Consider the following 16205-nt stretch of genomic DNA (forward strand, 5'->3'; position numbering starts at 1 on the left):
CCAAAACATTCAACTGTCCCATAAAGTCTTTAACAGTAACATAGTCACACATACCTGTACAGTAAATCTTTAAGTTTTTTTAAGACAAGGACTCTTCAACCAAAATTCCAAAACATAAAAAGCTGAAAGAAATATTCATTTTAGGACACTCTCAGAAAAAGGAAAAAGAAGTTTCAAAAGTTGTCACTGGGGCAGTATCTTTTCAAAAAGTACACTTATTGAAAGGTCATATTTTGGTAAATTGTAATGTGCTGTTTTTACATAAAATCATCTCTAGATAATGTAAAGATCATTCTGTTAAAATATAACCTTGATAATTCTTTAATATTGGCTGAGTAAGATCATGTCAAAGATCGAAAACGATGTGAAATCAAACATTGATCCTCCTAATCTCATTATTAAATTATGAGACTTTAGTCTGGATTATAACATGATGCATACCTCTACAGGTTTGTTCTGTACCCGACCAGCACTGAACTTGGTGCTGAAAGTGTTTGAGGGCTCATGGTACAGTAAAATAATGTCTAAGATTTATTGTACCCTGCCCATATTCTCCAGACACAACCAATCCTTCAGGTACTTCTACCAGCTGTGGTGAACCAATTAACATTGGTCGTCGGAACATTGCAAGGTTCTGATTTGTTAACAGATTCGGAATAGAAATAATTTCACCTAAGCCTTGTCTAACCATAACGGGTATGTAAGGAGTAATCTGTGAACATATGATTGGGTGATCAATGTTTTGTCCCTCAGTTTCCGAAGAACGATTAATTATGTACACACCTTGTCCATGCCCAAATGACAGAGTCTCTGAAAGTAGAACATTGCTACATATTGGCTTGTTGATCGTGTAGTACACAGGTGTGACTAGTTTGTCATTAGGTGTGGCTTGTACAGGTAGTGACTTCTCTACGGGAATGGGTTGAACAGTTTTGGTCACGTGACTGGAAGATCCCGCATTGACTGGAGTCTCATGGGTGGCTGGTTTGGTCATGACAGTATTATTAATAACTTTAGGCTCAGCCTGTGTCCCAGTAGATACTGATGGAGACCGTCTGAGTCCACACAACTCACCCAAAGTGTGAAACTTTGGGCCCAGGTCGTTCAAGAGCTCCAATTCATCATCAGACTCATCACAGATGCAGGTGCTCAATGAATCAGTACCAGATCTTTCACCTTCATATGTATAATTCATCGGTTTGTCCTCTGAATAAGCAGCTCCCGATATACATCTTGCTTTCTACAGAAGCATGAAGAGAAATGGAAATGAGTTGTTTGTTTGCTGCTGTGGTTAAGGTGGAGTCACTGCATTTTAAGCAAGGTTTAAACACTGAGGCTCTGTGTTGATTCCAAACATTGCTTTCTTTGTTGGAGAATGATGACATGCTGTTTTTTTTACCAAGTGTTGTGTCAAAAGGGACAAACCCAACCATTGGGTTAAATAAACCTATAAAATGTTTATATTTGACACAACAATGGGTTAAAACAACCCCAGAAAAAAGTTACATTACAAACCAATGGGTTTGGTTCATCACTGGCTGAACACTTGCTCAAACAATGGCATACTGTCTCAGCCTGGCGTGATACCGAAATTTGGCAAATTTATGTCTTCGCTTTTTATTCAAATATATTATAAAAAGATTTTTCAATAAAGATGCAGTGCTCGATTTGGTTTATACACTGTATAAAAGATGTGTTTCTTCAACTTAATTAACATTTTGAGTTCATTCAACTTAAAAATATTAGTTGTGTCAATAAGTAAAAAAAATTGTTGTGTCAACTAATTTATTTAAGTTGAATTTACCTTAAATTTTAAGACAATCAGGTAACTTTTTGAAGTTTTAAGACAGCTGGTAAAACAATAAACATGTTTGTTAATGAAGAGACAACAAAACCTCAAGTTAACCTACAGTAAATTTGACCCTCAGGTGAAGCTGTTTACAGACATTCAACCTATTTGATCTCTTGATCTCTTCATTGCAACGTTTTTCACCCTAAACAGTCTCTTAAAGGTCACGTTCTTCCTGATCCCATTTTTCAAACTTTAGTTAGTGTGCAATGTTGCTGTTAGAGCATAAATAACACCTGTAAAATGATTCACTGAGCTCAAAGTTCACTGCCAGGCGATATATTTTCTTTAAAGGACAAGTTTGGTATTTAACCTGTTTTCAGTTTGTTTATGATGAAATTGAAAGGTTTTGACTGAAATGTCGACATATGCGGCTGACCCGAGAATTTTCGGGTATTTGTGTTTCACCTCCCACCTCTACAATGGGTGTATAGGTGCACAGGAACAATCCTTCCTAAAATGCATTAAACTTTCGTTAACAAAGACGTGAAACTCACCGAGTGGTCAGGGGTGTTCACTGATATGCTCACACAAAAATCGCTGCAAAAGATGCTTTAGCATTCGTTGTAAACTTGTGGACCTATTTTTCCAAACGCCTCACACCCGTATATTCTTCCGTTGAGAGCTTGAATAATAGACACTCCAGCCCAGGTGGTGGCGATAATCCGCCTTTGCCAATTGCAAGAATAGAAACAAAGTTCCCGGTGCGAAGTAATACCGTACCTCACAGCACATCTAATACAAGTCAATGGAGTTGGCAAAAACTACGATAAAACCTTTTGGAATGTGTATTTTGCAGCGATTTTTGTGTGAGCATATCAGTGAACACCCCTGACCACTCGGTGAGTTTCACGTCTTTGTAAACGAAAGTTTAATGCATTTGAGGAAGGATTGTTCCAGTGCACCTATACAGACATTATAGAGGTGGGAGATGATACAAGAAACACCCGAATATTCTCGGGCCAGCATCATATGTCGAAATTTCAGTCAAAACCGTTCTATTTCATCATAAACAATCTGAAAACAGGGCTTAAAGTGTAAAATACCGAACTGGTCCTTTAACAGGATTCGCCTTACAAAGCCTACAATGAAATGGCCGGTTTGGACTACAGCCCTCTACTTCCTGATTGAATGACATCAATAAAACAGTTTTTGACTAAACTCCGCCCACAGGAATAAGTCAGTCGCCAGTAAAGCTCAAACCGCTGTGCTAAGCTAAGCTGCTGTCGAATCACAACACACTAACAAACTACACAATCAGAACTCATTACGTATTTCTGAAGGAGGGACTTAATAGGACAAGGAGGATATCAGCACGTTTTTAGGACATATGAACTTGTTATATTGCGTACTGTAAACACAATCAAAGCTTTCAAAAACCTTCAGGCTCACATCATTACACTGTAAAAAATGTCTGTAGAAATTGCAGTATTACTAGGTATTACTGGCAACTAGCTGCCAGTAACTTACTGTAGATTTTACATTAATGTTATTTACTGGCAACAGTTTGTTCAAAGTTAAATGAACATAAAACATTTTCAGTCTTTATCTTTTACAGTAAGTTACTGGCAACCAGCTGCATAATTACAGCAAATTTGTTACAGTGTAGGTACTGAAAATATATTATCTTATGTAAATAATTTGTGGTTCTAAGACTGCAATTTTATAATCATGTGTGGTATCATTGTAAAGGTCATGGTGCGATGGGTAAAAAGAGTCTAATTTATATAAGTCTAAGATAAAGTGGACCAAAGTTTTAAAATTTAGGACATAAAATGGATTTCTCATAGAGGTGTGGCTTTGCCACAATACCTCTGGCAATGTTACCATGACTTTAATGTCACATGGAGTTGGTCAAACTAAATTCCTTTCTTAGCCATAGTTTTATGATGTTTTTGTTCTGGTTAGTGTTTAATGTACATTGGCAAAAGATTGAAGGAAGCATCTGTATTCAGAACTCCCTGTGTGTCTTTTATTGGCAGGTATGATTTTGACTTTGTGACTTTTATTTCTGTGCTGATCTTTTTAGTTGATGTGATGTTTGATATGAAAGTTGATAACACAAATGATTAATTTAAGTGCAACCTGACTAGAAAGATTTTTTTTATTGTTTATTCATTTTATGAATGCCTCAACACCCAGCTGTAGGGAATTGCCTTAGCACCTTCAGAATTACATCTTGATATGTAAATGTTACTAATACTAATTAATAAATAATTAAGAGAATTAAAATATAACAATGCTAAATATATAAATTATGATCAGCATCAAAATAATATTGATAATTTATAAACTGGAGTCAGATCATAATTTGAACACTTAAATAAATAAAAAACGAATGAATTGAATTATTATTATAGAAGCACTAAGGAAGAAAATAACACGAGATCCCTTCACCAATGCCATTGGTTTTCCTTTATTGGGGTGGTGGGTGGTTCTTACAAAGTTAAACCAAATTCTTACAGTGTATTTTCTCACTGTGCAGCGCCCTCTTTTGGGCTAAGGAGACAATACACCATAAATGTTAGGCGTGCAAAGCATTTAACTGCACTTTAAAAGGTACACAGTAGGTCCGTAACATTGTATTATTTTTAGTGTACCTGTTAAGGTACCAAAATGGAACCTTAGGGTACCACCCCAGTGCAAAAAAAGGTACAGTTTTAAACCTTTTTCTGATAGTGTACACTACTTTATTCCTGTAGCATAAAAATGTGAATAAAATTATTATTTAAGAAATTAAAAATTCGACAGCCTTAGAAGACACAGGGAGTGTTTTAAAATAATTAAACTACTATTCATTTATCTTTTGGTGACATTACACTCTGTGATGTCTGGGTTATTTTGACCCATAATAGGTAAATATTGGACAGAACACAACGCTAGGTTCAAATTGACCCAATTTGCTGGGTTGTTTGAACACAACTGATATAGGTTGTTATACCACATGGTTGCATAACAACAACCCAATTGGGTCATTTTTAACCTAGCATGTATTCTGTCCAATATTTACTCATTATGGCTCAAAATAAATAACCCAGACATTTTTTAGAGTGTAGTGGTGCGCTAGAATTTGTTATAAATGTGTTTATTACAATCCAATTAAACATGAATAACTTACTTGCATGAAGTATTCTTTCAGTATTGCATCTGGCAAGGCATAATTTATATCTTGATAATTGACAGGTATTTCCTGCATGTCCAGCACGTCATAGTAGAGACCTCCAAACATCTTGGGCATCATTCCTGACCCTAAAGCACTCACATTGGCGGTCACATGTGAACTGGGGGTCGGAATTTCATCCCTTGGGGTTTTGAAGTTCATGACTGTTGCTGTGGATGCATTTACTAACTCATTCCCACTTTCACAGGTGAATTTTGGTGAAATGCTCATCAGAAGAACATCCTGCACAGAGATGCACAGTCACATGCCATGTGTTCCAAAAAATGTCACTTTATAGAGATGTTTCCTGGTCTGTGTGAGATTAGAAAAGGATTTACCTTATCTTCTCCTATTCCTTCTGTGTTATAAGATATGAAGTAGGCTTTGGTTTCAAAAAACATGTCAATAAATGCGTCTCCTCCACATTTACATTTTATTAAGATCAAGGCCAGCACTGAAAGTACAGACAGACAAACAAAAAGAAAGCTGGTCTGGGGTTTGAAGTGTCCAGTTTGGTTTGGTTAGGCTACTGGTGCTGAAACACAACTTTTTAAATTGAATGTGAAGTGAACTCATACTCACAGAGAAGGAAGAGGATTTCTAGAACCAACAAAACAATCACTGGTTCCCCAAGCGTGACTACTATTTGTGGACTACAAAATGATTTTTTTGAGCAGGTGCACACCTCAAACCGGAGGACTTGCTCATCAGGACAGGCCAGTCCCTGACTGTCTTTGATCTCCATTGTGACTTGATAATAGCCAGGCCATAAATCTCCATAGGTTAGCAAGGCAACACTTACATCTGAGGAGGTGAGAAACAGCAAGAACCTTATAGTTTATGGATTTGTTAACAGGTTATTGTTTAGGAGATATATTATGATACATAATTGAAGTGTTCCTGTAGCTCAGTTGGTAATGCAAAGGATTTAGGGAACACATATAGTGATTAAATGTTTACCCTATATGCAGTGTAAAAGTCACTTTGGGGTAGCATCTGCAAAATGCATAAATGTAATTATTATATTGCTTCAAACTAGATCTTAAAGAGGCCTTTCTCCAACTGTTTATGATAAAACTAGAGGTTCTGTTTGGTGTTACCATTTATTTTCTGCAGACTCCATTTTCCTGTTGTCTTCTCTGGTATCAAAATGAACTCCAGAGGAGCTCCATATGGATCTGCATCATTGTCCTCTGCTGTGATGTTCACGACTTTGTCATCGCTGCATACATACTTCACATTGTCAGTTAGCTTTGGACAGATATCATTAATGTTTTCCACCTGTAAGCCTATAGTCCCTGTAGATGTCCGAGAGTGTATTTCTAAATGTACAAAAACATGGTTCAGTTAATCATCTTAAATCTGACATATTCCACATGTGATCTTATATTGGAGTATGCATTTTGGATAAACTGTAAAAGGTTGACTTAGCCTTCATATTTTTTTAAGTTTAATCAAAGTGGCTGTGTGGAAGTCATTTTAAATGTTGCTTTAACTTATATAAACAAGTTGAAATTGCTTAACCTAATTTGAGAAGTTAAAGTGTACACAACATTTTAAATATTAAAATACTAATTTATAATAACTTGCATACTCAACTTTATTCATCTTAAAAATGGCAGCTAAACATTTTTACAGTGTGGTACAAGTTTGCCCAGCCTTGAATATTTGTGTAAAAAAACTATGCTTAAATAAGTTTTGTAGACATACAAAATTGTGACAATGAATTAATTTATTTAAAATTCCTTTTAAATGAATAAAAAAATACTGGCTGGTTGCCAGTAACTTACTGTAGATTTTGCATTTATGCAGAGGTGGGTAGAGTACCCAAAATCTGTACTCAAGTAAAAGTACAAGTACTTATACAAAAATGTACTCAAGTAAAAGTAAAAGTAACAATCTAATTATTTACTTGAGTAAGAGTAAAAAAGTATTAGATGAAAAAACTACTCAAGTAGTTAGTTACTCGTTACTTCCGATCTGATTGAAAAGAAGCGTAAAATCCCTGAATTTCAGACTACTTGGAGGGCTTTCACAAACCTCTCCTTAAAAGTCTCATTGTTCTGCTTATATACTACTTATAAACCTATAGTTAAAGTAAAGCAGTCTATCTCAGTCCTCCAACATCACATAACGTGTCATTAAAAAAAATCTTAAACACACACTGACTGTTTTCTGACAGTTAACTGTGTATTTATTTTCACGTTCACAACAAAATTTGGCTGCATCTGCCTTTAAACAAGCTTACAGTAAGAAAAAAAGAATGTGTGTGTCTGTTTGTTATCATGTTTTTATATGAATAGGTTATTTTCATTTTCATTAATGTGCAATTAATGAACATAAGAAGCTTGATAAAATGCTTATTTTAGAATTTCAAATGGAACTCATCTGTTTTTGCAAACCAACTCTACATTTATTATAATATATAAAACATGTTTCTTTAAAAACATACTTTATTCTTTTATTTTTATAAGTATATAGATTCTTTAGGAAGGAATCAAATAAAATATAATCCAGTTTTTATGTATTTTCTACATTTAAGTAAGGTGTCCGGTTATGTGTAGGGGAGAACAGGCGAAAAGTACAATTTTTCAGATTTTTTTTTTAAGTTTTTTTTAATTTTTAAAGATAATGTTTCAGACAGAGATATATTTTTCCTGTGGTCAGTAACTCACAAGTGTGGTCTATCAATACCAGGTGGAATTTTGAACAAATGTAAAATGACTAGTATAATTTCACTTTGAACATAGTGGTGAATTGTTACTTTTTTTTAACACAACAAAACAATGTAGATTTTCGTGTTACACTTGTTTTTATTAACTATACATGACTATGACCTCTTTAATATGTAACTGCAAACATATTTTGTAATTTACCTTTGTAAAAAATAATGAAATTATATTTTCATTTTAAATTTCAGTTTTATCAAATGTTTCAAAAGCAACCAACAGTACAAACTTAAATTCAACAGTTTGAACACTATGAAAATTAAATTAAATTAAATTAGAATAATATAAATGGTATAAAAGTAAGTGTTACTTTCGTCCTGACAGGATCTCCTTACATTTAAACCCGATTTACTTTTATTTTGAAAAACTCTTGAGAAGTCAAACTTCAGGATGTGTTAGAGCACTAAATAACCTGAAGATTGATGAAACGAGAAACACAACGCGTTATAAGAAAACAACGACCGCTTTTGGAATTTACTTATGGTTGAAAACACCTTTCTGGATCTACACCCGGAAAATGGTGAGTAAATAACGCGATATTTGTCAGCTATGTCAAGGGTTGCAAAGATGTTGTCATAGTTTGGGATGCAAATGTTATCAGTCCTGAGAAAATCGCTTTGTTACTTTCGTCCAGCACTTTTGCCCCGGTTCTCCCGTATTATTAATGAAAGACTTAACATTATGCTGTTCAATTTGTTTAGTTTTATGAGGAAATGATATGGAAATGTGCAGATGTGAACGTGTGTTGTTTGTAAGGTTAGAGTAATTTTCATTGCTTGCACAAAAGCGCATATGACAAAAACAGTGCGTGAAAAATATTATAATAAGGCACTGCACAAAGTGACACTTACCGCGCCGTGTTGTTTCAGGTTGGAGCTTGAATTCCTGTACGCTGAGATGTCATTTTGTTTTGGTGCACAAAGCATACATCGCATTATGAAACTATTCTTTTTAACCTTTTGTAGTATAAACATAGACCAAACTTGAGGCCACGCGTGATCTGCCTCCGATAGCTTGCATCAGTCATCTCATTTCATCTACGCGCGCTAAAGGGTGATACGTAGCCACCCCTCGCAACGCACGCAGCCTCTCTAACGTCTCGCGAGACTTTCGAACAAGCCATATAAACTTAAAAAATAAAATATATTCATTAAGTATGACCATTTGAAAGTAGCGTAGTAACGCCACCGAATGTAGCGAAGTAAAAGTACAGTTTTTTCATTAGAAATGCACTTGAGTAAGAGTAAAAAGTACCCATCCTTAAATTTACTCTAAAAGTACTAGTTACCCAAAAAATGTACTCAAGTAAATGTAACGAAGTAAATGTAATTCGTTACTACCCACCTCTGCATTTATGTTATTTACTGGCAACAGTTTGTTCAAAGTTAAATGAGCATGAAACATTTTCAGTCTTTATCTTCTACAGTACGTTACTGGCAACCAGCTGCATAATTACAGCTCATTTTTTTACACTGTATTTTTTTGTACTTATTTGAAGTGTGATTGGTCGAGCAATTCGTGAGATCATGTTGTCGAGCCTGGTTGGGTTTGAAAAAATAAAATGGCGGCCAAGAAAACAACTGGAGCACAAATTTAGTGTAAATAAAGATTTCTTTTCACTTTTTACACATTTCGATTTACACAGTTTTCAAATATGTGATTAGTTATTACAAAGGCGTTCTCTGTTTATATTTCAAACTGAAATCCATTAGGCCGTCTGAAACCATTTCCTGGAGCTGCCTTCATGCTGCCGAAGTCATTGCCTCATGAGCAAGACAACAGGCTTTCGGAAGCAGCCGTAATGTACAATGGAAATGAGGTTTAAACATATAGATATTTAAAATATTATAAAAGAAAACATGAAGTGCAATTTTAGTCATTAGGAGAAGACTTACGATATGTTGCAAATATTTAAAATGTAACACTTTATGAAAATTGATCAGTTATAAACAAAAGAAGTTTAGGAAACTGCATTACAGTTAGGATGTCACAGGAGTGACGATCTTTTGGGCGGAACCAAAAGTTGGGAAAGTTTGGTTCCGCCCGGATGTTTCCGCCCGGACCGGGAAGAGAAAACACCGGACATCCGGTAGCACCGCGAGGGCTGTAATCAGCCAAACTACGGACAGCTGCGGGAAATTAACAAGAACGCCGGGTGATTGGACGAAGGCAACACCCGGGCGAATACTTAAGAGCAGCTTAAATCACAGTTTGTGTTGTTGTTATGACCAGTGTTGGTGTGTGCTGTAGCGCTGAGTTAAACTCACCGGGTACGCCAGTTGGATTATTGGACTCTCTCTCTCTCTTTGTGCATCGTGGGATTTCGGCGGAGGCAGATATTGAAGACCTTACGGGTTGGAAAGTAAGTGGAGACCGACTTTGTATAAACGAAGTGAAGGAAGAAGGAACGTGCTATTGTGAGTACCCATCTGTGTAGCTGGAATTATCACAGGAGAAGTTAACCTAAGGAAGCGCGAGATAACAGAAGCACCGCAGTTGTGAGTAAACGAACTCATTCATTGAATATACCTTGCATGTATTTTACCTGGATATCTTTTAAGTGCTTTCCAGCGAGAGTGAGTGGCCCCGCCCCTGAGTCAGCGTGGTGGGTGAGCCACAGGATCTCTGTGTGAGACAGCCGCAGCGACGGAAACCAACTGCTAGGCCGTGTTACCATCTCCACATTCTTGCCCAGAGCGAGGCGAAGGAAGACGGGCGTCTATTGTGTGCACTGAGCGTGGTGGGTGAGTCTTGGATGTAGAAATTTCACTTTGAAGTGGTGCTGTGTATATTGCAGTGAGATTGCTGTGTCGTGTCAGACGTACCCCGCCTCCAGTCACTCGCTAGGGGCGCTGAAGAGGAAGACGGATCCTAGAATAACCCTGTGTATGATTATGCTGTGAGTGTGTTTCAGCATTGGAAATTACGGAGTAGTTCCTGAAGTATTTTCGTAGCCAGACGCTTGGCGGACTTGTGTTAGGAGTGGCGGTGAAGACCTGTACGGCTGGCGGTGTGAGTATTACCAGTTACATTGCTACTTTACCTGTGTGCTGTCTATCACCACAGAGTCAGAGGCGAAGGAGATCCGCTGCCCCGAGGTCTCTACAAAGGGGCGCCCCGGTCCGGTTGTCGATTGCCAACGGGCGTCGAGGAAAGGGCAGCGCTCGACCCGGGTGTGACGGCGTGACATTTCCGCCCCTCTGTTGAAATCAACGAGGCAGCCGAGAGGGTTTGGTCCCCGGCGCTATCTTGGAAACCGCTGCCGGTCGATGCAGTACGCCTAGCCGTTATCGTGAGTCCGCTACCCTGAGAGAATATAACATAACCTGTTCAGTCTGTCCATTAACAGGGAAGAAAGCTGTCGTCTGTGGAGTAAGAGAGAGAGAAACAGTGTGAGCTCTAAGGAGACCCGTTGTGAAGGAGAACTATACGTACCAGAAGCTGTAATCAGCGACGAGGTGAGAAACCTAACTGAGAACGATCCACTGTGCCTTTGGGTCCCAGCTGTCGTCTGTGGAGGAAGAGAGAGAGAAACAGTGTGAGCTCTAAGGAGACCCGTTGTGAAGGAGAACCACACGTACCAGAAGCTGTACTCAGCGACGAGGTGAGAGAACTAACTGTGAACGATTCACTGTGCCTTTGTGTCCCAGCTGTCGTCTGTGGAGGAAGAGAGAGAGAAACAGTGTGAGTACTAAAGTGACGAGTCGAGGAGGAAGATTCATACTTACCCGGCAGCTGTAGTCGGTAGAGACCCTCGTGAGGACGATCCGCTGTGTCTTCGTGCCCTAGTGGTAGCCTGTAGAGAGGAAGAGAAACAGGAAAGGAGAGTGAGTCGACAACTAAGGAGCTGCGTGGGAAGACGGCGGAGTGCCGCGAACTACACGCAGGTACACGGACAGGAAACAGTACATGCCCATATTCATTGTGATTTTATTCTGCCTCCAGGAAGGAAGAGGAGCGCGCCACGGGCAGAGGGAACCAGAGGCGGGAGCCCGTTCCCCGACGAAAACCCCCCCCCCCTGGAGGACAGATCCTGATCTTAGTTTTAAACCCCCTTTCCCCAAGTCCCCATATATTTTAAATATTTAAATCAATAAAGAATATTTTTATACTTACTTGTATTCGTTGTTGTCTGGTCATTGGGTTGGTTTTGGGGACCTCCTCGAGGTGGAAGTTAGAAGGGGCGTGGCTTGACCCTTAGCGGCCAGCCCCTGGCTTGTGACAGATTTTGGCGTAGTCGGCAGGGTTCCACCTCGAGTTGAGTAACCAGACTAGCCCAATGACCGACAACGCGGGACCCGCAGCCCAACCCCGTGCGGTGCCTGTCTTTATGGGCAGCCCTTGGGTCCAAAAGTATGGAGGGACAGAGTCAGGGGTGCGACTTACAGAATGGAAAGCTCAGTTGGAGTATCTGGCCGACCTGCAGGGCCTTAGTGTAGCCCAGCGGCTCCAGTTCGTACTGAACTCCCTAGAGGGAGAAGCGCGGCGAGCAGTACAGGCCGCCCCTGAAGCTGTCCGAACCAGCGCCCAAACTATATTCCAGTTTCTCACCGAGCAATATGGTGATCACACCCCCGTAGCCGTCCTCCGTTCCCAATTCTTTAATAGTAAGCAAGGCCCCCGACAACCCATTAGAGCTTTTGCCCTGAGACTGCGAGAGCAGTTCACCCGGTTACAGACCCGCCGTGATCATGGATTGGGGGATGGAGAGACCTTGCTGCGCGACCAATTCCTTTTGGGGATGAAAGAGGGCCCCGTGAGACAGAGTCTGAGGGTACAGTTTCGGAGAGACCCCGGCCTCACATTTGAAGATCTAAGGAAGGAGGCGCTAGCGTTGGAGGGCGACGAGGTTGAGGTGAGTGAGACTCCAGTGTGTGCGGCTGTGAATGAAAGCGTGCCGCCACCACCTGAGCGCACGGATTGGAAACAGACTCTGAAGGCGGAACTCTTGAAAGACGTCCGGGAACAAATGTCAGAAATGTCTAAGACCCTCCTGGGAGAGCTGCGCCAAAGTAGGGCGCGGGAGGAACCAAGGCCGGCACCCCGAGAGCGAGTGTACTCGGAGAGGAGCCGAGAGCCGCCGGGACGACCAAACCGTTATAATCGGCCCCGGTTCGAATGGGATGACCAGGGGCGACCGATTTGCAACCGTTGTGGTGAGTCAGGACATATCAGCCGTCAGTGTGGGCCCCGCAGGGCATCTGAAGGGGGTTTTTAGGACGACCGGCCACAGTGGGTCGTGTGGCCGGGGCCCCTCGAGAAGACCCGGGAAGAAGGGATAGTTCAAGGCAACAGATGATCGGGCACAGCCCGGTGGCAGAGGTGAAAGTGTGTGGCAAGTGGATCCAGTGCCTGGTAGATACGGGCTCACAGGTAACGATGTTTGCAGAAAGCCTCTCCAAGGAGATATTCGGACGGGGAGGAACACAAGGAGCGGAGGCCCCCTGGCTGACGTTGAAGGGCGCTAATGGCCTGGAAATCCCCTACATTGGCTATCGCCTGACGGATCTGGAAGTACATGGAGTCGTTGTCCCCCAAAAAGGGGTGATTATCGTCGAAGATAAGTGTCTGGGTACCCACCGAGCCCTATTGGGCATGAATGTCCTCTCCGAGTGCTGGGAAGAGATATTCCAGGCTAGGCCTGGTCCAAGGATCTCACCTGCTGAGAGGCCCAAGTGGGAGCGCGTAGTGGCTGACTGCCGCCGGGTCCAAATGAACCAGGTGCGTAGAGATCGGGAGGAAGTGGGGAGAGTAACATGTCGTTTTGCTTTGTCTATTCCCCCTAGGAGTGAGGCTATCGTGTGGGCAAGAGTGCCCCTTCGGGAAGCGAACCCAGAGGAGTGGGTATTGGTCGAACCACATACGGACTGCCCGCAGGTGGAGGTAGCACGGGGACTAGCGGCGATCCGCCGGGGGAGGATTCCTGTGAGGGTGCGAAATGAACACCCCTACGCAGTACAGCTATACCGACATCAACGACTGGCTCGGCTAACGATGGTCACGCCCCACCAGGTGAGGGAGGAAAGGGACGTCAGCTTTCGTCAGGTGTGCCCCACTGTGATTGAGGTGGCCCTGACTCAAATGGATGCCCCCTCGAATAATCTCGGAAGAAGTGTGCCAAACCACCTAGCGGGTGAGTCATTACAAGGGGACGATTTGGGACAGGTACAGGCACAGAAATTGCAGGCGCTCCTCCGGAAGTGGCAACATGTGTTTGCAAGGCACGATGAAGACTACGGATGCACCGGGGTGGTGGAGCACCACATCCCCACTGGGGAAGCAGGGCCAAGTAGGGAGAGATACCGACCCATCCCACCCACTTTGTATGCGGAGGTACGCACGCTCCTGCAGGGCCTGTTGGGCAGGGGCATCGTCAGGGAGAGTAGTAGCCCCTGGGCGGCCCCCATCGTGCTCGTACAGAAGAAGACGGGAGCCTGGAGGTTCTGTGTAGACTATCGTAAGCTGAACCTGGTGACAAAGAAGGACGCATTCCCCCTACCACGAATTGAAGACTCCCTTGCTAGTCTCACGCAGTCAGCCTGGTACTCGACCTTAGATCTGGCCAGCGGGTATTGGCAGGTGCAGGTGGCCGAGGCAGACAGGGAGAAGACTGCCTTCACGACCCCGTTCGGACTATTTGAATGGGACCGGATGCCTTTCGGGCTCTGCAACGCTCCGGCCACGTTCCAACGCTTGATGCAACGCTGCCTTGGAGGTCAGTTGATGGAGTCAGTATTGGTATATTTGGATGATGTGATTGTGTATTCCCCAGATTTCGACTCACACCTCCGACACCTAGAGGAAGTCTTTCGAGCCATGGAGAGATATGGGCTGAAGCTACAGCCGGACAAATGCCATCTGCTGCGGCGAGAAGTGAGGTTCCTGGGACATGTGGTAAGCGCAGCAGGTGTGGCCGTGGACCCCGAGAAGGTCTCTGCGGTAAAGGATTGGGCCGCACCGAAGACTGTAAGGCAAGTACGATCCTTTCTGGGGTTCGTGGGGTATTATCGGAGATTTATTAAAGACTTCTCGAAGATCGCCAAGCCCCTTAACCAATTGCTGGTTGGCACGGGCCGAAGCCGGGGCCGTGGGTCACCCTCTATTAACTGGGATAAGGATTGTGAGTTGGCTTTTCAGAGGCTGAAGCAGGAATTGCTACAGGCCCCCATCTTGGCGTATGCCGACTTTTCTAAACCTTTTGTCTTGTATACAGACGCGAGCAACCTGGGACTGGGAGCAGTACTGGCCCAACGGCAAGAAGGAACAGAGCGGGTAATCGCTTATGCGAGCCGAAGCCTCCACCCGGCAGAGAGGAATGATGCCAACTACAGCTCCTTCAAACTGGAACTACTGGCCCTAAAGTGGGCCTTGAGCGAGAAGTTCAAAGACTATCTTTGGGGAGCCAAGGTAACGATCATTACAGATAACAACCCTCTGGTGCACTTACAGACGGCGAAGTTGGGGGCCGTGGAACAGCGGTGGGTGGCTCAGCTGGCTAACTTCGATTATCAACTGCAGTATCGGCCCGGGCGAGAGCATACGAACGCAGATGTTCTCTCGAGACTACCAGAGGGAAAGAGCCCCAGACGCCGGGGGTATTGGAAGGAAGATAGCCAGGAGGAAGGCTACATGATCGGGGCCGTGGAGGCGCCAGGAGGCCAGCGGGAGGCCGTGCCAGGAAACTGGGGGTGGGACCCCCGCCGCTGGATAGAGAGGCAGGCCCAGGACCGGGACGTGTGCCAGGTGAAAATGTGGGTAGAGCAGAGGAAACGGCCAACGTCGGCGGAAAGATTGGCCCAGACGGAGACTGGGAGAAGATTACTGGGGCAGTGGGAAAAGTTGGAGCTGCAGGAAGGGGTGCTTTGCAGGAAGACCCGCGACCCGAAGTCGGGTGAGGAAGTGAGCCAGATCGTGGTACCCGCCGACCAGGTGAACGCATTAGTCACAGCCTATCATGACCAGTTGGGACACCAGGGACAGGAGAGGACCGTATCCCTACTACGGAGATTCTTTTACTGGCCTGGGCTGGAGGCGTCTGTGCATGACTCAATTCAGGCCTGCCCCCGGTGCACACTGTTTAAATCTAGACGAGAAGCCCGAGCGCCGATGGTACCCATCCATGCAAAGGCCCCCCTCCACATAATGGCAATGGATTTCCTGACGCTGGGCCACCCCCAGGACCGCTATCAGAACATCCTGGTAATCACAGACCTGTTTACTAAGTACGCCTGGGCGGTCCCGACACTTGATCAGACGGCAAACACCACCGCCACAGCTCTATGGCGAAATGTGTTCCAGACATTTGGATGTCCCGAGTTTCTGCACTCCGACCAAGGGGCCAATTTCGAATCAAAAGTAATCCGTGAGTTGTGCCAGTTGTATGGATGCACTAAAACCCATACGACATCATATCATCCCCAGGGAAATGGGAGCTGTGAGAGGTTTAATCAGACCCTATTGGGACTAC

General features: G+C 43.0%; 1 protein-coding gene across 1 annotated transcript in view; it reads right to left on the reverse strand.

The window, feature by feature from the left end:
• Positions 1-430: 430 nt before the first annotated feature.
• Positions 431-16205, reverse strand: part of dsg2.2 (desmoglein 2, tandem duplicate 2) — a 40212-nt gene continuing 24437 nt past the window's right edge. The window contains exons 10-14 of the mRNA XM_055187290.2: positions 6110-6331; positions 5592-5813; positions 5348-5463; positions 4968-5252; positions 431-1240 (exon numbers count right to left, since the gene is read on the reverse strand). Of these exons, the coding sequence (XP_055043265.2) occupies positions 503-1240; positions 4968-5252; positions 5348-5463; positions 5592-5813; positions 6110-6331 (1583 nt within the window). The 3' untranslated portion in view covers positions 431-502. The remainder of the gene's footprint in view (positions 1241-4967; positions 5253-5347; positions 5464-5591; positions 5814-6109; positions 6332-16205) is intronic.

The sequence above is a fragment of the Misgurnus anguillicaudatus genome, chromosome 18, assembly GCF_027580225.2.
Source record: "Misgurnus anguillicaudatus chromosome 18, ASM2758022v2, whole genome shotgun sequence".
NCBI lineage: Eukaryota > Metazoa > Chordata > Actinopteri > Cypriniformes > Cobitidae > Misgurnus > Misgurnus anguillicaudatus.